Raw genomic sequence first — 25,119 nt, 5'->3', positions numbered from 1 at the left:
ATTGAATTGATCCTTTAGTCAAGCATTTGCTCTTATTTCCCAATATTAATTAGCATTAATGACATTGTGCAACAAATTTTTGCTAACTCTTCATACCAGAAAGTAATTGATTCGTTTCTGTAAGATTAAAACCTGCTGATTCTACGGGTCATGCTGAAGACTAGCAGCACGACTCGTTTACAAGTTATGAACCATTTCCTTTATTAAGGCCCAATATCCATGGGCGGGTTTGATTTGCGGGATCCGTAAATCAAGCTGTCCATTGGGAAACATGGGCGGTCCCTTCAATCAAGCCGTCCATTGGGAAACATGGGCGTCCACGAATGCATTAAAGCATCCGGATTTGTTTTGCAGACATGCTCTATTTCACTGCGGATGCCGCATGAATGGCTTCCATTGAGGTCAACGGAAACCGTCTGATCCACGGCCCGTCCTTTCTCAGGTCCTATCTTTTCTCGCACCACAGACCTTCGATGCGAGCATTGCAGCCACGGATGTCCTATCCTCGATTGGTGTGAGAATTTAGCACATTCCTTCATGTGAACGCTTCTATAGGAAACCATTGGTTCTTATAGAAGCGCTCTTACGCCTTTCATGTGTGTCAGTAAGTTCCAATTTCTGCCACACCAGGGCGCTGCTACTTACAGTTTATAGGAGAAATCATTCTGTGTGCTTGAGTCGGCTAAGTGTGAATCCATTGTCCAAGTGTAATGTGAATTCTGGCATCAATTCCAAAAACAGCCGCCTCGTCACAGGCAAATTTACGAGTGGCACAAAAATGTGTTGAACCTGGTTGCATATGCAAGCGTACCTCACATAAACGCGGTGTGTGAGAAAACTGAAGTTTCTGGTACGTCATAAAAAACTTTGAACCTTCCTTTTTTCAGTGATGTGTGGATTGTGTTTCTCTCTTTTGTAGTTTGTAATTAAATCCCCAAATCCGCTCATTTTTTAATAACCCGCTAGCTCTTTTTTCTTATTTGTTTTTTTTTTTATATTTTAGTATAATCTTTTACCGCTGTAATTTAAATACCTTTGCGATCATGTGACTGGTCATATGACCGCTTTGACGTGACCCAAGTGGCCAATAAACCTTTGTTTTTCCATCCGGGTCTCCTGCCTTCAGCGCGCCGAGTATCCTCTTGTTCTGCTGCTCTGCTAATCTGTTCATGGAGGTACTTCTTATCCATTGGGGAGGCTGCTGCGTCATCCGAGAGGCACTTTAGCATCTTGTGTTGCTGCCGACCGCGCCAAATATCTTGTATATTCCGACTGTTCTGTTCCCTCTACATGGTGTTCACGCCTTCTGCACTACGGGGCACAATTGTTTCCTGTCTTGACAATCAAAAAAAGGAAACTATTTCAGTAATGGTTTTTTTGTACGTCTTTATGTTAACTTTTTAGGGTCATAAAGGACTAGATGGTCCAAAAGGAGAACTCGGAGCAGCTGGATCAAAGGTAAGGCGTTAATATAAGCAACTGCTTGCATTTTTAGAAATCTGAGAAAAAATACACTTTATAGTATTTAGAATTGATGTCAGGGAAGTAACGTAAGAATATTTTAAAGGGGTTATCCAACTGGCTGGCCTGTTCTCAGGATGCACCATCAATGCCTGATCGTTGAGGGCCCGCTGATCTCATTGAAGCGAATGGGACAAGGCTGTAATACTCTGAATGGCTGGCTATGAACAGGTTTGTGCTCCGATGTAAACACTGAAGAGGCTGCGGCACGCATGCCAGCACTGTGACCCCTTCAATCAACTGATCAACAAGGACCCCCACTGGTCAGATATGGATGGCTTATCCTAAGGATGGCTTATCAGTTTTTAAAGGCTGGATAACCCCTTTAAAGCTTTTCTTCTTGCAGAAAGCAATGCCTTGGAATGAGTAGAGTGGAATCACTTAAATGGGTTGTGCCATTATAGACATGGATACCCTATCCATAGGACAAATGTTTGATCACTTGGGGCGCCACAGCTGAGACCCCCCCATAAGTAATTAGAATGGGGCATCAAAACCCTGTTTCTCCTCACTTCAGGACTGTAGTAAGAGGGTCCATTTTAACCATAGGGCAAACTATGCATCTACCCCGGGCCCCCTGGCCACACCGGCCCCCTGGTCACCGCTCCAATTTCAACTGTATCCATGTCCTCAGAATGTGGATAGAGTTGAAAACTATTGCAGAGTTTCTAAAATAATACAACAACAAATACTCCAATTCTGAGTATCCACCACTCCGGTCTCGCAGTCTCCGCTCACTTCCGGGTCCAGAGGTCACATGTCTGTCTAAGCACATGACCACTGCAACCAATCCCCAGTCTCAGTGACATTGGAGCCAGTAATTGGCTGCAGCGGTCACATGCTTAAACAGAAATGTGACCTCTGGACCTGGAAGTGAGCAGAGGCAAGGGGGAAGCCGGATGTGGAAGTGCAGGATTAGGGGAGTATATCTCCAAAGCTTCCAAAAGCTTTGCAAGTGGAAGGGGTAGGGTGATGGTTTACAAGGGAAGGGGCTATGGTGGGTGGGGGGCTGACATTAATACCCTTGCAGTGGGCCCCTAGTATATTAAAATGGCCCTTGCTGTGAGGAGATGTTTGAATGGTTGACCATGTGCCTTGCCACCCCATTCAAAGTCTGACAAAGAAGGCTGAGTACATCACCTGGCTGTTTCCATCAACCTCATAGACATTGAATGCAGGGCACATGCTCAAGGGTTCAAACATCTCACTGCAGTTGTGTAGTGAGGAGGAATGGGGGAAACCACCTTATAGTGATCCCTGGTGGTCCTGGCAGTGGGGCCTTCAGCAATCAGTCATCTATCACCTGTATTGCAGATATGTGATAACTACCTAATGTGGCACATCCCCTTTAAATAGGAACCTACTATATGATTAACTTTAAAAGTTAAATCCATGTCTACAGGCAAACTATATCGTATATGAGTACACATAAACTCAAATAGTTGCTCAACTATGTATTATTTATTGTGTCATTTTAGGGTGAATCTGGTCCTACTGGTCCAATGGGTCAAAATGGTCCACCGGTAAGTCAGAGGCCGCACCTGAAGTCCGATTGTGAGAAGTTCTAGTAATCTAGTTTTCTTGTTTTATACCTTGAACATAAATAAACCTCATCCTGTCCAGCTGTAGTTGCATTTCTTGCCCTTCTCCTTTGATGTTGATTACAGCTGAGCTATAATCAGAGGGGCTCCATGCCTTAATGCTGCCTGAGCGAAGTGTGAAATTCCACCCCCCTCCATGCCAAAAAATCCCCTCATTTTACAGTCACCGAAAGTACCCAATTACACAAGATACACAAGATACCCAACACATATATGAATTACTGAGACTTGTCTAATGTGACAGAGTAATAGTTCCCCCCAGTAGTGGTCCCAAGGGTAAGTGTCCCTCTTAGTGGTCCCATTAGTCATAGTGACCCCATTAGTAGTGGTCCCAGTAGTAATAATGATTCCCATAGTGGTCCCCGTTGTTCCAGTGGTAATAGTGATCCCTATAGTGGCCTCAGTAGTAATAGTGACCTCCATAGTGGTCCAAGTAGTAACAGTGATCCCCATAGTGGCTCTAGTATTAAGTGTCCCATATAGTGGCCCTGGTTTGGAGTGTCCATATGGTGGCCTCAGTAGTAATAGTGACCCCCAAAGTGGTCCCATTAGTTATAGTGACCCCACCACACAGTTGCCCTCAGTATTAATAGTGGCCCCATAATAGTTTCCACCATAGTAGCTCCAGTTGTAATAGTGATCCCCATAGTTACCTCTGTAGTCATTGTGACCCATAGTGGCCCCCATAGTTATAATGACCCCCCCACAGTGGCCTTCAGTATTAATAGTGGTCCCAGTCATAATAGTTTTACCATAGTAGCCCCAGTTGACATAGTAATCCCCATAGTTACCTCTGTAGTCATTAGGACCCATAGTGGCCCCCATAGTTATTGTGACCCCCCATACTGAACCTCCTTTTTTTTTTGGGGGGGGGGTGTACTTGATTAGGAAATAAAATAGATCCCAGAAATCTGGTGATGCATCCTATCTGTGACCAAACATGGTTCGAAAGACAGGATGTATTTGGGCTCATTGATTTGTACAAGTACTCTGACTGAAGATGATATCTCATAAATTTGAGGAAGATTGCAGGTCGTCCAAGTAGTCAGCCAGCAATGCCGCCATACCGTCACCACACTTTGTGTTGACAGTAATGGGAAACATTCACACAGCCCTTTGCACACTTAGTTACACACTGGAGCGAGACGGACCCGGTTATCTTGTGCTTGAGAAAGGAGCTCCTAAGCACCGAAACGCGTTGCACTGACATCTGGAGCTCTGTTTAATAAATGTATATTTATTTTCATCACAGAGTGCTCTGTTACTCTCTGCCACATCCTACGGCCCACACCAGTCCACACACCTACACGTGTCCATCTTAGGCAGTCACATTTGGTACTACACGGGTCACCCTGAGTGCAGGAGTTATCCTCCTTTCCTCTTTACTTGACACTGAGTTAGTAAATGCAATATAATGTGGGTTTAGAAAAAGACACTGAACAGAAGGAGAGAAAGAAACTGTGGAGATCGTTATCACACTGTCTGCAAATCTGTTAGCCTGCAGCCTCTGAGTGTGCAGAAGCCACTTGTGAAAATAGCTCCTCCCTTGTTGCTAGGGAAACGTCCCTGTGTTCTTGTTACTACAGAAGCTGTGTACCAAATGACAGAGAGTGGATTGCAGAGAAGCTGGAAGGGAGACCCCTAGTGGCAGCCACTTCAAACATGATTTACAGCGGTAATGCAATAACATTTTTAATGCTAGTAGATGACCAGAAGTTGTCTAAAAAGTTAGTGCCCCCTTAAATAAATTCATAGTGCGCACCAAACATTGGTTTGACACATACTACATCTGTAAACTTATGGGCTTGTAGTAGCTGACACCCTGTGTCTTAGAATTACCTTCCCCAACGTTCGCTGTCAAAGTTGAGGGTGCAATAAATCCTGTGGACTACATGGCACATTCATAGAAGAGAGGACTAGTCCTCTTATTGTGTGCGCACACTAGTAGTCCTCTGGATGACTAGTCCTCTTATTGTGTGCACACACCAGTAGTCCTCCGGATGCACTGCAGCCATGACTTTTATACTGGGTTCCCACGGACAACATCACAGTGGAAATCTTGCGGTTTTGCCGCAGCGAAAAACCACGGGATACGCGCAGTTTCAAAACCCACAGCATTTAGCCGCGTGTTTGGGAGCAGTTTCGCCACATGCTTTTCCGTTGCGGCTGGCGTCCCATTGAGAGGAGCGCGTCCGCGACAGAAAAATAAAAGAATTGACATATTGTGTCCCAGGAATCCGGCCCGCAGCGCCAACTAATGCCGGCTTTGCCGCAACGGATTGTCGGCCCCATGTGGACGAGATTTTTGACAAATCTCCTCCACATGGCAGGCTAACCACGGATTAGCTGCTGCAGGCGATTTTGCCGCAGCGAAATTCCGCTGCAAATTCGCCCTGTGTGAACCCAGCCTTAGTGACTGGCAGGGAAGGTAATGTGCGCACAGACAGAGACGTTATAACCGCAGGAGAAGCAGAGACTGTGGAGATTGTTATCATAGTGTCTGCAGATCTGTCAGCCTGCAGTCTGTAAGGGAAGGGATGCCACCTGTGAAGATAGCTCCTCCCCCATTGCTATGGAAACATCCCTGTTGCCACAGAAGCTCTGGACCTAACAAAAGAAAGTAGATTGCAGAGAAGGTGGAAGGGAGACTGTCTGATAAATTACACCTTACTTGGACCGCCCCTCGTCTATTAGATTATCATACAAGATTTCACAATATGCCATTACTTCTTGCGCTCTTTTTACCTGCATGAGGGCGACCAGGCAGAAGGTGATGGAGTACTTTACTGAAAGTTGTTCATGCTTCTTATTTTTAAAGGGACCAAGAGGAATGCCCGGAGAACGAGGACGTCTCGGACCTTCAGGTACACCTGTAAGTAAAAGCTAAAATTCATGGCCATTGTATCGTATAAGGAGTGTTAATAACAATATTATACAGTAATGTACATAATAACAGGGACTTGTCTAGGGTCCTATAGACAACCTCAAGGAATATGCCCCACCCACTCCCCAAAATATATATACCCACTATTTATAGTTATATTGCTGCCACTATACCAGGAGCAAATATTACCACCATACAGTGATTAAATATCACCTACATATCATTGCTGAACAAAACTCACCTTACAATATTACCAATGATACCGATATACAAGGCACTGGACACCGCAGTGATAACAGAGCTGTCTGCTTCCTGCAGAAATCAACTCAGCGCATGAATGCAGCAGTCCAGCAAACAGTTGATCTGCAAGGGTTCTGGGCAGCAGATAGGCCATTAATAGTTTACAACTGGTCAACCACTTTAATTAAACATAATTATGAAGATTTCCACTCTGATCTCTGACACAGCTGTTTGGTTTACTATTTCCAGGGACAAAGAGGTTCCAATGGACTTATGGGAGCAGCTGGAGCAGTGGTAAGTTACCAGATGATTTCCCTTTATTGAATCAATTTACTGCATTGTAGCACATTGTAGTTGTGTTAACTTAATGTGTTAGATGTCAATGTAATGTTTGCTATATCTGTACTTGCTAAAGGGACCACTCCAGTGATTTTTCTTTATTCATTCTTTAGCTATCCCCCAGTATATATAAGCTGGCTAGTGTTGTCTTAGTTAGTTACGTCTCTCTATCTGAATCTCCCAGCCTCTTTATCCTCAGATGGTCGTGTGATCTCAGTTCTGACCATCTCAGATCTGCTTGGGGTTGTGTATTCAGTTTCTATTCAGTTTCTTAGTCTGTGTGATGTTGTTACATGGATCTACCACAGAAACTGCCTCTCACAGTTACTGATGATGATCACACAGGTATAATAGGGGGGTTCACAGCTCATCCTGACTGCATACTTCTGGGCTAATATTATTTAAAATAATATGGAAGGTAATGATAAGGGGTTTTGTCATTAGAAAAAAAAAAATCAATACCTCCCTACTCCTCCCCAGGCAGTCTACTTACCAGATCTTCTCCTCACAGATCTTCTCCTGTCTCCTCCAGTCTCCTCCAGCCGGCCGGATCCTCTTCTTCCTGTTACGAAGCATACATTGCTGACATTGTGCTTCCTGCAGGCCGGTGTACCCGGTCACTAGTGACGTAGCGCTCACTGCCTAGCAGGAAATGTCGAATCCTCGGCAGCCTGCTTTATTGCGCATGCGCGATATCTCACTGCTTGTGTTCATATAGTATATAAAACAATAGTGGCCAGACATCATGCATGCGCAGAAGTGCTAAAGCAGACTACCGAGGATTCAGCATTCTCTGCTAGGCAGTGAGCGCTACGTCACTAGTGACCAGGTACACTGACCTGCAGGAGGCAGAATGTCAGCAATATATGCTTCGTAACAGAAAGAAGAGGATCCGGACGTCTGAAGGTGGGGTCACCCGGGGGACTGGAGGAGCCTGGATAGGATCAGTGAGGTGAAGATCTGGTAAGGAAACTGAAGGCGGAGGAATAGGTAAGTATAGAATTTTTTTTCTTTTTACTGACAGAACCCTTTTGAACTGTCCCCCAGCAGGCAGAAAAGGTAAAACCTCAGCTAATGCTGTACTTATGCATCATGGGATTGATTGAAAGTGATAGTAAAAAATCTCAGCCTCAAGATAGTGTCTGATAAGCATCAGACAGGGGGCTGCACGGCACGAAAGTGGCTGCAATATACATAGAAGACCTCCAGAGTGTAACAGGCAATCAAGTGAGGGGGGCAGGCATGGAATGTGTTTTTTAGCTGGAGCGGCCCTTTAAAATTTAAAGATTGTTCCACAGACTAAACTAACTTCATTACCTGGAAGGTTCAACCGTAAAGTAACATAGATATATGTTATAGAATAGAAATCTAGATATCCAAGATATCAAGAAAGAAACCATCAAAAAAGACCCGTAAGATCCAAGGATACAAATAGTATATGAGCAAGATATGAAGAGGCAAAACCATATCAGACTTGGCGTTCACGATATGTGGTGAGCAAACTGGGGGGAGCCGCACCGGTGTCCATCACCCTAGAGGTGGAGAGTGGACGTTATCTGTACCATTCTGTGGTGGACTCCGCCCTTCTTTGTCTGAAGCGAATTTACACGGTATATCGTAGATGAGGGTACAGGATATTTTACAAATTATCCAATGGGGCTGTTGGGCAGACGACATGGATCCACCTTGCTGCACACCAGTTTGGCTGTGGACTGAGGTGGTGGCACCTGGGGAACCCCAATTTTCACTCTGAAGGCTGCGGGGTCCCCAAGCCTTCATGCACACAGCTAGTCCCAGTAATGTGGCTGCTGACTCTGCAATGGGCCGTGGCGCAGTACCTAAAGGTCTAAACAGGGTTAGGGCAGGACATATGCAGAAGTCAGGACTGGCGGCACAGGAGCATTAACAAGGTCCAGGCTGAAGGTCAGGGCAGTAAGCAATAGCAGTGTCCAAAATACAGAGTCGAGGTCAGGGAGCACAGAAGTCATAGTAACATAGTATGTAAGGCTGAAACAAGACACATGTCCAGCCAGTTCAGCCAATTAACCCCAATGTTGATCCAGAAGAAGGAAAAAGGAAACAAAAAACAATAAGGTAGAAGCCAATTTTCTCCATTTAAGGAAAAAAAAATCCTTCCCGACTCCAATCTGTCAATCGTGTGTTCTCAATAGGGAGCGGGAAGTAAACCACTGCCGGACACCTCTAGTGACGGCCTATCTACTGCACTTCTTACACCACCTGAGTGACTCTGTAATCAGGTGCCCATACAGCATAGAGAGACCATTCAACATAGTAGCCAAACTGACAAGGAGGACCATGCAAAATATTACCGTTTAAGGCAAAAAGCGACACAGAACCGTGCTAATGAGTTTTTCTTTTAGTCGGAAGGGTATAGTTCCTCCTTAAGCAGAGCAATTAGTAGGTGTGAGGAGACTTGTGAGGCCATGCATGCTCCTCTGGGAAATTTATATGCAAATGTAAGGATGGAACAATGCCTCTACAGCTCCACCTATTGGAAGGCAGCATTCCTGCAAGACAGTGTCTAATCTTTTTTTTTAGTTCTATAATAGACATTGGCCTTACTCTTATTTCACAGGGTCCGATAGGCTTGAGTGGCGCTTCTGGATTTCCTGGTAACCCTGGTATGAAGGTAAGGAGGATTTTTGCAGCTTCTATTTGTGTTCCTCTGATATCAAATTCCAAAAACTCTTTTGAAGAGCGTTTAAGTCTGCAAACATTCCCTCATAGACGGTTCATCATGTTCACCAAGAGGTTCACTACTTTATTTGTATTTTCGTTCTGTCAGGCTGTGCGCACGCAGAGAACACGCTGCAGACTATAGTGCGGATCAGCAGCAAAATCCACATCAAAGTGCCTGTGAAGCGTTGATTCTGGTGCAAATTTAGATGCGGATTTCAGCACTGAAAATCCGCAGCATAAATTGACATGCTGTGGATTTAAAATCCGCACTTTATCTAATTTCCGCAGTGGATTTTGTGTGGATTTTTAATGCACTGTGTAGGTGAGATTTCTGCAGTCTCATCCAGATGGCTTGTACTGTAGGGCTATGTTCGCACAGGGCAGATTTGCAGTGGATGTAGCAGGTCTTAAAATCTCATCCATACACTGCAGAATGAAATCAAGACCGAAATTGACTTGTGATGTGGAGTTTGAATCCAAAATCCATTTTAGCAGCAGATCTGATATAGAAAACTTTCGAAGTTCTGACATAGTTTTCAATGCCGAGAATATAACCTGCGCCAAAATCCACAACATTAAAAATCTTCTAATTTGTATAGCACCAACTTATTCTGCAGCGCTTTCAGGCAACTTATTTATTACCCTACAGCACCCTGGGTGCTCATCTTACTGACCTCGGAAGGATGGAAGTTTGAACTCGCAACCTTCAGGTCATGAGCGAGAGCCTTAACACCCTGTGCCACACAGGACTCCACATTGGCTTTAGACCTAGAGAGCAGATTGCTGCAGCAGATTTTCACACGGAAAATATGCAGATGATCCACAGCAAAATGTGAAATCCACAGCAGCAGCCGTAGATTTATAAAGCAGATTCTATCCACGGAAACGCTGCAAATCCTCCCCGTGTGAACAGTCCATAACTGCTGTGGATTATTGGACAGAAAATCTGTAGGGTTTCTCCCTGATTCCTCTGTATGAACCCTCTAGAGGGTTATATATATATATATATATATATATATATATATATATATATATATATATATGTATGTGTATGTATCCATTAATAAATGGAATAAATTGTAATCGGTCATCTTAGAGCAGTAAGAGCGAGGGCCCTAAGCGCAAGAGCTTACAATCTATGAGGAGAAAGGTGATGCATGAGGGAGCAGTGCTTGTTCTGTCTGGTGCTCGGTCATCTAATATAGTGTAGTATACGTAATGCCATGAGAGGCGTTCACCAGCTGTTATCGGCAACCCAATTCCAAAAAGGTCAGGCTGCTATGTAAAATAACTGTAAAGAAGAAAAGAATGCAATGATTTAGAAATCTCCTCTAACCATGTTTTATTCCCAGTAACACATATCAGAGGGGGGGGGGGGGACAGGACATTCTTCCATTTCATTAAAAAAAATTATCTAATTTAGAAATTGATGGCAGCAACACATCTCACAAAAGTTGGTGCGGGGCCGTGTCTATCATCCCCTCTTCTGGGAAGTGACTGTTTGCTGGAGTTTTGGTGGAGGAATGTTGTCCCATTTTTGTCTGATGTAGGATTCTAGTTGTCCACATCCCTCGGTCGTCTTTGTTTTCTCTTGGTGAAAGGTCCGGACTGCCAGCGGCCAGTTCACCCCGGACTCTTCTTCTGTGAAGCCATGCTGTTTTGATGGATGCAGTATGTGGTGACAGGTCTGGACTGCCGGCGGTCGGTTCACCCCGGACTCTTCTTCTGTGAAGCCATGCTGTTTTGATGGATGCAGTATGTGGTGAAAGGTCTGGACTGCAGGCGGCCGGTCCATCCCTGGCTCTTCTTCTGGGATGCCATGCTGTTGTGATGGATGCAGCATGTGGTGGAAGGTCCGGACTGCAGGCGACCGGTTCACCCCGGACTCTTTTTCTGTGAAGCCATGCTGTTGTGATGGATGTAGTATGTGGTGAAAGGTCCGGACTGCAGGCTGTAAGTTTACCCCGGACTCTTCTGTGAAGCCAAGCTGTTGTGATGGATGCAGTATGTGGTGAAAGGTCTGGACTGCCGGTTCACCCTGGACTCTTCTTCTGGGAAGCCATGCTGTTGTGATGGATGCAGTATGTGGTGAAAGGTCCAGACTGCAGGCGGACGGTTCACCCCTGATTCTTCTTCTGGGAAGCCATGCTGTTGTGATGGATGCAATATGTGGTGAAAGGTCCGGATTGCCGGCAGCCGGTTCACCCTTGACTCTTCTTCTGGGAAGCCATGCGGTTGTGATGGATGCAGTATGTGGTCGAAGGTCCGGACTGCAGGCGGTCTGTTCAACCCGGACTCTTCTTCTGAGAAGCCATGCTGTTGTGATGGATGCAGTATGTGGTGGACTGTCTGGACTGCCGATGGACTATTCACCCTGAACTCTTCTTCTGTGAAGCCATGCTGTTGTGATGGATGCAGTATGGGGTTTAGCATTGTCTTCCCTGAAAGAGACGTTGCCTGGATGGGGCAGATGTTGTTCTTCAACCTGTATATACAGCTCAGCATTGGTAGTGCCATCAAGATATGTAAGCTGCCCATGCCATAGGCACTAATGCAACCCCATAACATCAGAGATGCAGGACTGTGTGCTGATAACAAGCTGGGTGGTCCTTCTCCTCCTGAGTCCATAGGACACTGTGTCCAAGATTTCCAAAAAGAATTTAATTTTTTTTTATTCATCTGACCACAAAACAGTTTTCCATTTTGCCTCAGTCTATTTCAAATGAACTTTGGCCCAGAGAAGAAGCTGGCCATTTTGGATTGTCTTGATATATGGCTTCTTCTTTGAATTATAAAGCTTTAGCCCTTTGCAATCCAATTTTGGATTCAGGGTTTCCTAGGGGGCTTTCTCTTTCTGCCATTATACAATGGCGCCAACTGCTGGCTAGAGCCAGTACTGTGGTGTGTGACATGCTGGAGAGGCCCCCCGACAACAGAGCGGCCAGTAATCTGCAGTAAGAATACCCTGCCGGATGTTTTCTGACATCGGACCTGTACAGCCTTTAATCAGAATGTCTTTAGATGTCAAACGGGATTGGAAAGGGTTAACTTGCATCTATAGATTACATGCTGAACTGTGTTCACAGACAGTTATTTCTGGAAGCATTCCTGAGCCCATGCAGTGATTACATTACAGAATTATGCCTGTTTTTAATGTAGTGCCACCTGTAGGCCTGTAGATCTCAAGCATGCAATTATGTACTGTAGTTGTTGGATATTCAAAGTCATCACAATTCTGCGTTGAGGAACATTTTTCTGAAATTCTCCACAATATTTCTTTGCAGTTTCTCACAGATTGGTGAAGCTCTGACCATCTTTGATTCTGAGAGACTCGGCCTCTCTAACATGCTCTTTTTATACAGTCAGGTGACCGGTAGAGAAATGACCCTCCAACTGATTTCATTCGTACCACTTAGTTTTCCAGACTTTTGATATCCTCGCCCTAACTTTTGTGAGATGTGTTGCTGCCATCAATTTCTAATTTTTTTAAATGACATGAAGAAATGTCTCCCTTCCGATATGTTTTTTTCTTCTATTGTGAAGAAACTATAGTTTTATGAGATTTCCAAATTATTGGATTCTTTTCTTCTTTAGAAGTCCCAACTTTTTTGGCACTGTGTTTGTACAAGTGTGATCTGTGCGTACCTGTAGTGACAGACGTATTTCATCTCCTCCTCCAGTAATTGCGGTGCTGCTGGGGATTTGGCACTCGGCTAGTTGGTCACGTTAAGTTCTAGATATGTAAGTAATTAGTGTCTGCAGGTGCTCCTGAGTCACTGACAGCTGCAGCTGAAAGTGTTACACTTGGCACCATCCGGCAGATAATAAAGAGCAGACTGTTTCGTACAATCCCTCCGCATGGTGTGTAATCCGCAAGGTTCTCAGGCATCTTTGGCTTTAGAAAATTCCCCAAAGCCCTAAAGAGAACTGGAATGCGAACAGTTTGGCACGGTAACTGGGAACGCTATGAAATGCCCCAAGGAGGCTTCTAGTTGTTTCAAAGGAAGACGTCTTTATGAGGAGTCCTGAATCAGATGTCAGGAAATTACTAATATGAGCCGGACCGAAAATGTATCTCTTCACGTGGACAGATTTGCGCACACATGATTTGCCCTTGCAATACGCATCTCGATCATGCAAAAAATACCAAAAACGCTGCATGCTTTATTTTTCTGCATATTTGCACACCATAGAAGTCAACGGTGAGGCACAAATGCGTGCAAAAAAACTAGGAGATACGTAATTGCACCGGAAAAAGAACTCATTGAACTAATTAGTTGTTTCAATCGGTGCATATTTTTTGGCCACGCACAAATGCATATGGCTTGCGCTTGGAAAAAGTACAACTACGCCCATGCGCGCACAAAAAGCATCGCTTGTTTTACAAAAACACTACACTCATTGCTCGTGTGAATCTGGCCTTACAAACCCAAATCTATGCAGAACCGATTTACGTGACGTCAGTGCAAGTAGAGCCGTGATAATAACCAGGAAATGGTTCACGGCTCTTACAGAAGACGCCTTGTTTCTGTGCACTAAATGTGCTGTAAAGTAGTGGTGGGCGTAGATCTGTGACATTGAATCATACGGCTGTGACAGTGCAGGTAGGGAGGTCGGCCTCACCGTATTACTGATGCGTAATGCCAGGAAACTCTGCGCATGAAAGCGGTCTGAGCACTAATTTAAGCATAAAATGGGGTTTTGTTTGTAATTACAGTAAGGCTGGATTCACAGGGGGGATTTTCACGTGCGGGTTCCCTTTAAGAGCGATATGGACGGAACTCGCATGTGAAAGTAGAACATTGATTTCCATGAGTTTGGTCAAATGAGCAATTTTTCTCTTGTGGCGATGCTGTGAGATAGGAAAATTGCCCATTATTTCCTATGGGATCTTTTGAGAAAAAAAATGGCATTTCACTCACATCCATGCGATTGGTAGGCGAGTGAGATGCAATTTTTACCATTGAAACTACTCGCGATTTTTTTTTTCACGTGTGATTTACTATTGTGCCATAGACACTGAACTCAGGACAAGGAAGCTTGTTGCCCCCGTGGGAATTTTATTCTGAAGTGCTGCCACATTTCTAAATAAATACAGTTGAGACACGCGGGGGGCCGTGCCGCCTCTCTCTGCCCACTGCATGATGACTGACCGCTCTCTATAGGGGGAGAGCTGTAGCGGCCGGGGAGTTGCTGACCTCCAAGTCTAACTTCAAAGTGTATTTATTCTGAAACTGTGCAGGATTTACAAATAAAACACCCACAGGGGCGACAGGCTTCCCCATCCTGGGCTCATGCTGCCCCTTGTTCCGTTAGCATGAACCTGATGCCAAAATTCCTAAAATACTGAAGTGTTGCTGGTTGTGATGTGATCTGACAGCTTGTGGATTCCCTCCCGTCCAAACATCATGTTGAATACCAGTTTTGGTATTTGGACTCATCAGTCCACCTGTTGAAGGTTGTAAAACCCGCCTTCTGTAACTGCGAGTCACAGTAAATAACGTTACACTCCGCACCACCAGCATAAAGTTACTGCCGCACTATTTTACCATATGGATAAAGATGGCCTCCTTAGAATTTGATACATTTTGGAAAACCGGTGTGTTGTGCTGCTGCCTGGACGTGGGATTTTGCTCAAAGAAAGTTAAAACTGCAGCCTTAGAACGGTGTGGAATAACTTGTCCTGTCAGGGTGACTCTTTGGAGAAAAGTACCCAAATTATCCAAGAATATCACAGGTGTTTATCAACCAACTTATCCAAACACTTGCATTTCGTTTACATTAGCCATAAATTATTGAGCGACATCTGTGTTTGTGTACGGCTTTGTTTACTGATTGTCTCAGAATCTACCATTCCACCAGACAGCAGAGCACCTGCGCTGAAAAGGGCGATCCCACCAGGATGTGACAGTGAAGTAGTTGCTACCCATTGACCACGGGCAAAGGAACAAAGTGAGCCCGTACATAGCAGAGAACAATTAAAAACACAAACCAGTAGCAAGAAGCACCTTTCGCATGGACATGCTGGTCTAAATAAGCAGCAGGAGAACTTGAGTGGATTGCAAGTGGGGCAGGAAGCAAGCCCATCTCCCAGCAGAGATAATACTGCTTTACACTACCTGAATTTGACAGCTCGACGGTATCAGCAATGCGGCGAACCACCTCACTATTTGTCCCCATCACAACATTAATTGGGACACCCTGTATAACCATCTAATCGTATTCCAAAAAATGTAGGGGTTCGCATATTTTATGCCAGTCTAAGCGGAAAGGGTAGTTGGCGAGATTTGTACCAGATTTATTAAAAAGTGGGCACTTTTAAATAAACTTGGTGCAGAGATACAAGGCACAGTTGAGGAGATGGCGGGGGTAGAGATGGCACTTGTCACGGTGGCTCTACCAACTCCTCCCTGAGGGATGCGCGCAACATCAACCAAGGCAGTGCTCGCCCTCTTCCAGGCAACGCTGTTACCTGAATAAGTGCTGTGGTGGACCTGAAGAGTTGTCCGGGTGACCCCACCATTCCTTTAATCCTTTGGATGTCTGACGGGCAAATAAGGGAGTCCACACACAGCTGAATTATGAACTTCAATCACTGGCAACAGACGGTTACTGAAACTTTACTTTTCCACCTTACAACTTCACACACCAGTGCAGGAAGAACAGTTCAACGAGGTCAGGGAGGAGAACACAGGATGATACTGGGCCTACAGTCTAGGTTATCTGTATGACTCCGCTCCTGGAAAACACACACTCAGGGACATAGGATGACACCAGGCCTACAGTCTTAGTTATCAGTATAACTCTGCTCCTGGATACACACACACTGGGACACAGGATGACACCGGGCTTACAGTCCAAGTTATCTGTATGACTCCGCTCCTGGACACACACACTCTGGGACATGGGATGACACTGGGCCTATAGTCATAGTTATCAGTATGACTCCTCTCCTGGACACACAAACACTGGGACACAGGATGACACCTAGGCCTACAGTCCAAGTTATCTGTATGACTCTGCTCCTGGATACACACACACTGGGACACAGGATGACACCTAGGCCTACAGTCCAAGTTATCTGTATGACTCTGCTCCTGGATACACACACACTGGGACACAGGATGACACCAGGTCTACAGTCCTAGTTATCTGTATGACTCCACTGCTGGACACACACACTCTGGGACACAGGATGACACCGGGCCTACAGTCTTGGTTATCAGTATGACTCTAATCCTGGACACACACACTCTGGGACACAGGATGACACCGGGCCTACAGTCCTAGTTATCTGTATGACTCCACTCCTGGACACACACACTCTGGGACACAGGATGACACTGGGCTTACAGTCTTAGTTATCTGTATGACTCCGCTCCTGGACACACACACACTGGGACACAGGATGACACGGGCCTACAGTCCAAGTTATCTGTATGAGTCCGCTCCTGGACACACACACTCTGGGACACAGGATGACACTGGGCCTACAGTCTTAGTTATCAGTATAACTCCGCTCCTGGATACACACAGACTCACACTATGGGACACAGGATGACACCTAGGACTACAGTCCAAGTTGAAATATAGACTTTGGGCCACTACAGTGGCAAGTATTGGACCTCTCAGACAGGCAAAAAAGACTTTTTATGCCGGCTATGAAAATGTTTACTTTGCCTCATAAATTACACCTGCTGGGAGACAAGACCACTTTTCTCTTCACTTTTCAAATCTGACCGGTGTGGACTAAAAAAAAAAAAGTGCAAATTTTATAACTTTTAACAAGTCACATTTGATGCCAAAACTGGTATAAAAACTTCCATAAATGTGGACCAATCTGTTCTGGAAGCGAAGCTGCATTGATGTATTTCCAGCATCTTCTATAGCTGATGGTTCCTGGTGGTTTTTAAAGAATTTTCGCCTAGACAGTTTACCAACCACTTAAAGGCACCTCTATACCGGCCAACTAAGATCCACTTGTTTCCAAGCGAGTAACTGACTAGTGGAAACGATTTCAGAAAACCAAAAAAAGAGCAATGTCCCCGAGCTCAGGGCTGGAGTTAGTATTTTATGCGAAAAACATAGCGTTTGTAACTTTTTTGCTGCAGGTGGTTTTTGTTACAATGTTTTGCAGCATCCAGGTGTTTTGCTGTAGGCAAATAGTAAAAGTTGAAACACACTGAAACTACCATTTTTTTCTACCTTGCCCTGGGTCTGGCATTTTTGTGGCATTTCTCCATAGGCTTCTCTAGAGGAAAAAAAGCGCCCTGTAAAAAATGCAGTCATCATAAAAAAAACGTGCTTTTTCTGGCTCTTTTTTCTTTTGAACCAAAGAAACTTCAGAAAAAAGGTTAAAGAGGTCGTCCGGTTACTGGAGAACTCCGCTTCAGTAGGACCCCTTGTTTTAAAGTAAACTGTGCTACACTTACCCTTCCGCCACCACCGGTATCCAGCGCTGCAGCCCCACTGCGATCCTCGCATTTGTTATGGCAGATGATGTCACAGGCAATCATGTGTCCGCTGCAGCCAATGAGAAGCTGCAACATGACATTCCTGAACTTCTGACATCATGGCACTCAGGATGTGAGTGATCGCCTGATTTCCTGTGACATCACCTGTCACAACAACCACAGCGGAGCTACAGCGCTGGATTCCGGCGGGTGCTGAGGGGAAGGTGCACCTCAGTTTATTAGTTTAATTCAAGGGGCTCTATTGAAATGTTACCAGACATCCCTTTAAGTCTGAAGGAAGCTTAAAGCCGTCCTCACATGGGCATATGCGCAATAAGAGGACACCTTCACGACACCGTATTTGACTGTGAACGAGGCTTTTTTGCGCACGTCGGCATATTTTACTATACTTTTTCAGCCTGCTGGGCATAGTTTTTTGTCTGTGCGTGGGACACAAGCCCGCCCGATTGAGATGGCTAATTTCTTTCATGAGTCCCAGATGTGTTCTTCATCTAGTGGAATTAAGGTGTTTCATGCCTCTCCTAGCGTATCGCACGCCCATTTGCACATTCCCCATTGACTTCAATGGGGACCGTTGGTGCGCAAATGCACAGGAAGATGCAGCTTTTTTTTTTTTTTTTTTTGCACAACCGTAATGCGTGCGCCAAAATACAGAAATGTGAACGAACCTGCAAATACACCCTTGCGAAGCCGGCCTAAATATCAAAATATCAAAGAAGTGGAAGCAAACGGGGTGCAAGGATACAACAAGTCCTTTCTATTCCTCCATTAAAAGTGCGACATTCTGACCGCTGCGGTTGTCGGGCTCCTTTAAAGGTAAACTGTCAGCAGAAAGCAGCCTGTTCTTTAACCTCCTCCTGATGCAACTCGACTCCAAGAGCCGTGACTTGTATTGTTCTGTTGACGCAGCACAGCGCCCCCTTGTGTTTACAGGATGTGCTTCTTAAGAAAGAAAATTGTGAGATGCTGTAATCTAACAAATGGGTATTACTTTTGTAATGATGAAACAAGCCGACATCTTTGAAAATCAAACCCTTTCTTTCTATCAAGGGAGACGCCGGCCCGACAGGTGCACGTGGTCCCGAAGGTCCTCAAGGTTCAAGAGGCGAAACTGGTTCCCAAGGGCCTGCTGGCGCATCAGGTCTCCCGGTATGGTTATGATATCATAAATTGTACTGCATGCTATAATACACTGCAATATCTCGCATTGCCTCCTTACTTGCAAACATTTTTTTCAAAAAGTTCTCACAATGCTATGCCAACATAAAGAAGCCATACTGCAGTGAGCCAGTAATGACGTCCCCAACACTAGGGACATGTGATCACTGCAGCTAATCATGTCTTATTTCAGCCATTGCTGCAGGAGTCACATGTTCCATATTATGTTGCAGTAAGTGAAGGCCCGCATTGGGCCGTCAGGGGGGTATAGGAGGTAAGTATGGCTGCATTTATGTTGGTACAGCAAGTGAGCACCTTTTGTGGAAAAAAAAAAAATGTCCCTGGATAATACTTTAAAGGGGTTGTCTGGTTGTAAATTATTCATGGCCGATTCTCAGGATAAATCACCAGTGTTATATTGGTGGGGCTTCCTTTCCTATGCCCCTTGCAGATCAGCTGTTTGCTGGGTTGGTGCACTTGTGTTCTGAACTGAACTCTGCAGGAAGCAGACAGCTCCGTTCTTACTATAGTGGCTAGGGTTGGTAAGGCAGGCATTGAAATGAATGGAAACTTTGCCTGCAATACCAAGCCTAGCCACTACAGCAAGAACGGAGCTGTCTACTTCTTGCAGAAATCAGCTCAGTGTACAAGTATGCTGGGTTGCAAACGGCAGAGAGTCCTGATCTACTACTAACAGCTTATACTGAGGATAGGCCACAAATAGTTTACAACTGGAAAACCTCTTTAAGAAAAAACAAAAAGTCAGTGCTGCACTTATGAAGATGTATAGACATATAGCTGCATCTGTTTGCATCTCTTGACACTAGATGTTTGGTTGGGTAATAACATATCCATGAACAGATGTGATAATGAGATACTACTACATGATTTATCTGAAGCATTATTAATGAGTGTCTTTATAATTACGCTTTGCTTCTAGGGTACACCAGGGACTGATGGAACTTCTGGCGCCAAAGGACCAAGCGTAAGTGAAGTACAACCACAATGAATGTTTTTCACCACAAACACTCATTTTGTGATATATATTATATTTTCTCTTGCAGGGAGTTCCTGGTATTGCAGGTCCACCTGGACTGATAGGACCATCCGGGTCTCCTGGACCTCAGGGGAGTACTGGAGCGCCCGGTATCAGAGGCTCAGTGGTAAGCATGATAAGCTGTTGTAAACTGGATTCATAAAAGAATACATTGAGTTATGGGCAGACCAAAAACAGCACACAGCTGCCATAATCAGACTTGTGAACATCGGTTTAATAAAAGAGGCCGCCTCAGATTTGAGGAAACGCTCCACAAAATATCGGGTCTCTTTAAACATGCTGAGCTTTTAAAATTAAAAGTCTTTGTAGAGCTGAGCTGCATGAGATGACCACTGAAACACAACTTATCAACCACATTGTACTTATTCTAAAGCCAGTGAACTAAATTCACCTATTTGTACCTAAAATGACATTTTGGGGATGATGAAAAGTCCCTCTTAAGTACAACCACTGGGGTTCTTCCTTCTAATTTACAATTCACTGCATGTTGTCAGATGTCGTCATCTCTGTTACTAAAGATCGATAGATGGACAACCAGCAGTGGGGGAAAGTGATGTGAGTGTATAGAGAGCAGAGGGGAGGGGGAGGAGGAGAGAAGCAGAGACACACACAGATGTGCTGTTAGAGCTAAGACCGTATTTACATGGCCAAGAAAAATACACAAGTTCTTGGCAATTCAGAAACGCACAAAACACAGGCGTTGTCATAACCTACTGTTTTCAATGGGTTAATTTACACAGGTGGTTTTTCTCACACACCAATAACACAAGACGGGAAAACTAAGAATTCCATGAGAATAAGACTTGCAATGTGCGGTGTGAGATATTCACATCTCCACGTCTCAGTGTCTTCCCTGATGATGTGGTGTCTCACACAGCTAGAGAGCAGAATGTAGTCTTTTTTCTGTGTGCTATGTATAAAACACAACATAACAGCAGGCTTCACCCACCAGTTCAGAGAGAACTGAAAATCCAATATAGCTTAACCCAGCAGCTCAGCCATTTGACAGCTGTCCCAGCAACCACATGTTTGCTAGGACCAATAGAGGCAGCAGTGGAAGGTAGGTAGGAGAACCTTTCTGCAAAATCTTTTTATTGAACCCTATTGCAGGAATGATTATCAGTCCAAAATACATGTATACAAAAAACATTAATTTGCTCCATAGATTTTAACAATTTTTTTCATTATTTAAAGGGTGATCCAGGTGTTGGTGGTTTTAAAGGTGAAGCTGGACCCAAAGGTGAACCTGTAAGTTTATCAAGCTTCTGAAAACCTAAGTGATATCTATTGACTTATCTCTTTAGATTCGTGTAAGTTGTATATAAGGTCCACTGGAAGGACAATATCTGTAAGGAATCATTACACCTAACTAAAGGCAATATTGTGTTATAACAGGGTCCACATGGTCCACAAGGTCCAACCGGTGCACAAGGAGAAGAGGGTAAAAGAGGTCCCCGTGGAGACCCCGGATCAATAGGCCCTGTAGGACCAATTGGAGAAAGGGTAATACTGATTGAATGAAAACGGAATGAATCATCTTATTCAAAGTGAACTTGGGAAGGTTTCATATTACAGACGTTCAGAACATATTGATTGGATGTGTGATTGCGTGGGAGCTGAGATGTCTATAGCGGCAAACCCTTCAAGCAAGCTGTACAATATTCTGTATTCAACCCATCATTCTGCACTCAGTACCCCATAATGACAAAGTGACATCAGGATGTTAAAAATCGTATATCAATGTAAAATTATTAGTTTTTCATGTTTAAAACATTTACAAGTATCTACACCCTGTACTCAGTACTCAGTTGAAGCCCCTTTGGCAGTGATTCCAGCCTCCAGTCTACTTGGGGATGATGCCACAAGGTTTGCACACCTGGTTTGGGGGATTTTCTGCCCTCTCTCAGGTAGGTTGGGGGCCGGCTATGGATGCCATTATCAGGTCTCTCCAGAGATGTTCCATATTTTTTTAGATCAGGGCCCTGGCTGGACCACTCAAGGACATTCCCAGAGTTGTCCCTAAGCCCCTCCTGTGTTGTCTTGGCTGGGGTCTTAGAGTCATTGTCTTGTTGGAAGGTGACCCTTCTGCCGAGTCTGATGTCGCTTGCGCTCTGGATTAGGTTTTCATTATCTCTGTACTCTGCTCCATTCAGATTTCCATCCACCCTGACCAGTCTCCCCTCCTCCAGCATGATGCTGCACCACCAGGCTTCACTGTAGGGATGGTATTGGGCAGGTGATGAGGGGCGCCTGGTTTCCCTCCCCCCTGACCAGTCTCCTCTCCCCCAGCATGATACTGCCACCATCAGGCCTCACTGTAGGGATGGTATTGTGCAGGTGATGAGCGGCGCCTGGTTTCCCTCCCCCCTGACCGGTCTCCCCTACCCCAGCATGATGCTGCACCACCAGGCTTCACTGTAGGGATGGTATTAGGCAGGTGATGAGCGGCGCCTGGTTTCCCTCCACCTTGACTAGTCTCCCCTCCTCGAGCATGATGCTGCCACCATCAGACCTCACTGTAGAGATGGAATTGGGCAGGTAATGAGGGGCGCCTGGTTTCCCTCCACCTTGACTAGTCTCCCCTCCTCGAGCATGATGCTGCTACCATCAGGCCTCACTGTAGGGATGATATTGGGCAGTTGATGAGGGGCGCCTGGTTTCCCTCCACCTTGACTCGTCTCCCCTCCTCCAACATGATGCTGCCACCATCAGGCCTCACTGTAGGGATGATATTGGGCAGGTGACGAGGGGCGCCTGGTTTCCCTCCACCTTGACTGGTCTCCCCTCCTCCAACATGATGCTGCCACCATCAGGCCCCACTGTAGGGATGGTATTGGGCAGGTGATTAGCAGCGACTGGTTTTCTCCAGACAGAATGCTTAGAGGCCAGAAAGTTGAATTTTGGTGCCACCAGAACAAAGAATCTTGTTTCTCGTAGTCCAAGGGTCCTTTAGGTGCTTTTTGACAAATTCTAGGCGGCTTTCATGTCTCTTACTGAGGAGGCTTCTTTCTGTCCGCTCCGCCAGAAAGCGCATATTAGTGGAGGCTGCAGTGATGGTTGACCTTCTGGAAGTTTCTCCTATCTGCACACAGGATCTTTGAAGCTCAGCGAGAGTGACCATTGGGTTCTTGGTCACCTCTCTTACTAAGACCCTTCACCCCTGATGACTTAGTTTGGTGGGTTGGTGGCTTTAGGAAAAGTCCCGGTTGTTCTTCCATGTAAGTATTATGGGGACCCCTGGGCTCTTGGGGACTTTCAAGGCAGCAGAAATGTTTTTGCAGCTTCTCCAGACCTGAGCCTCCACACAATCCTGTCTCTGATCTCTGCAGGCAGTTCTGTCCTCCTCATGGTTTGGTTTTGGTTATGCATTGTGAGCAGTGAGACCTTATAAAAATGGGGGGGGGGGGGGAGTCTTTTATGTGCAATCAACTGAATTTAACACCGATGACTCCAATCAAGGGGTAGAAACATCTAATAGATGATCAAGGTAAATGGAGGCCAAGTTTCCAGTGTCATACCAAATACTCATGTCAACGCAAAATGTTGGTTTTCAATTTTTAAACAAATTTACGAAGATTACTACCATTCCATCGTTAGTTTGTCATTACTGAGTACAAAATGATGGGGAAATAACACAACAAAATGTAAAAAAAGCCAAAAATTTTCCGACTGCATTGTATCACCGCACTTCCCAGTTCCTTTCAGCAGGCTGCTTGGATTGGCCCAGACATCTGTAAGCGAGGCCTATGTAGTTGCATATATCTGCTATAGTACAATATGTGTTTACGATACAGACGGACGCGTTAATGTGTTCGATGCCAAATACAGAAAACACACGAAGTGGCCATTCTAGAAGGAATTCTGTAATTGTCAATGAAAACATGAGCGCTGTATGCTGTACAGTATGTAGGTGCGCTATATTGGCTATGCAGTGTCTGCAGAATGAGGTGCCGGACCCACAGATTAGTTCTACACCTTTTTTGCACCTTTAGGCCTCTTTCACGTGTTGCATTTTAATTCCGCTCGCATCTCTGTTGAAAATCGCATGAACAAAGAAGATCCGTGACCAAGTCGCAGCTATTATTCACGATTTTTCGTCCATTGACACGCCCGGTTGCGGCGTATTGCAGATAAAATACGCCACAGCCTCGAAATCCTTCGGTCGGCAGAACTACTAGTAATTACTTTTAAATGCCTCACTTGAGGCACCTGTCATTATTTAGAAGCGCTAGCCGCTGCTAAACTCCCTCCCCCTCCCCTTTCTGATGGCTCCCAAAGACTCCTATAGGAGTCTAAGGAGCTGCCAGCGTGTTTTGGTTAAAAAATAGGGCAATACCTATCTTTTTCGGCCGCGTTTAAAATCTGCTGTCGAATTTGGCCCCGGATGTGCTATTTTTTTTCGGCCCGCTAATTTGGCGCCTGGCTATACATTGCCCATCTGAATGAATGCATTGGAATCCAATGTTTTTGGTGGTTGCAATTTTCAGCCTCTTCTAGACCGTACGAGAATCTCATGATTCTCTAATGCTGGAGCGCACGAGCTGATGATGTCATCACCCCCTTCCCGATCGGGCCGCCTGCTCAGACTGCATGATCCTCATTGAGGGTTGCGCTGTTCTCGTTCACTAATCGTTCTGTCTTTCACATTCCTATGTAAAGTGAATGAGCCGACATTGATTTTTATGCCGGCTAAAACTGAACGAGAACCTTATGATTCTGGTTCATCTTTCGGTCGTTGGCTGGCATTCAAACTGAATGATATCATTCGCTTTCATTCATTTGAATGATTTTGTGAATGATCATCGTTCCGTCTAAACACACCATTGGTAACAGCCGGTAAGGTCTCATTATGAGAGGCTTCAGCTGTAATATTCTGTAGACTACATTCTGTTTAGACTGTATAATCACCGGTATTATGCTTTATCTCTAGGGTGCCCCGGGTAATCGTGGGTTTCCTGGATCAGATGGACTCTCCGGACCCAAGGTAACAATAACAGTTGATCAATACCTCACCTAAGGTTCCCAAATACACTATTTTTCAAAAGAAATCAACCCCCAGAAAAAGTTGACGTTTTGCTGCAGAACTCGTCCTGCGGTTCCATCTCAGACAGATCTGTAAATGATGAGAGTTGTGGTGATTAGATG

The 25,119-nt window shown here is 45.0% G+C and overlaps 1 protein-coding gene across 1 annotated transcript in view; it reads left to right on the top strand.

The window, feature by feature from the left end:
• Positions 1–25,119, top strand: part of COL5A2 (collagen type V alpha 2 chain) — a 145,408-nt gene that overhangs the window by 80,399 nt on the left and 39,890 nt on the right. The window contains exons 14-24 of the mRNA XM_066577088.1: positions 1,405–1,458; positions 3,000–3,044; positions 5,941–5,994; positions 6,496–6,540; positions 9,182–9,235; positions 18,810–18,908; positions 19,858–19,902; positions 19,982–20,080; positions 21,169–21,222; positions 21,370–21,477; positions 24,905–24,958. Coding sequence (XP_066433185.1) covers positions 1,405–1,458; positions 3,000–3,044; positions 5,941–5,994; positions 6,496–6,540; positions 9,182–9,235; positions 18,810–18,908; positions 19,858–19,902; positions 19,982–20,080; positions 21,169–21,222; positions 21,370–21,477; positions 24,905–24,958 — 711 coding nt within the window. The remainder of the gene's footprint in view (positions 1–1,404; positions 1,459–2,999; positions 3,045–5,940; positions 5,995–6,495; positions 6,541–9,181; positions 9,236–18,809; positions 18,909–19,857; positions 19,903–19,981; positions 20,081–21,168; positions 21,223–21,369; positions 21,478–24,904; positions 24,959–25,119) is intronic.

This window comes from Eleutherodactylus coqui, chromosome 8 (genome assembly GCF_035609145.1).
Source record: "Eleutherodactylus coqui strain aEleCoq1 chromosome 8, aEleCoq1.hap1, whole genome shotgun sequence".
NCBI lineage: Eukaryota > Metazoa > Chordata > Amphibia > Anura > Eleutherodactylidae > Eleutherodactylus > Eleutherodactylus coqui.
This window is presented reverse-complemented; position numbering and strand designations above follow the sequence as displayed.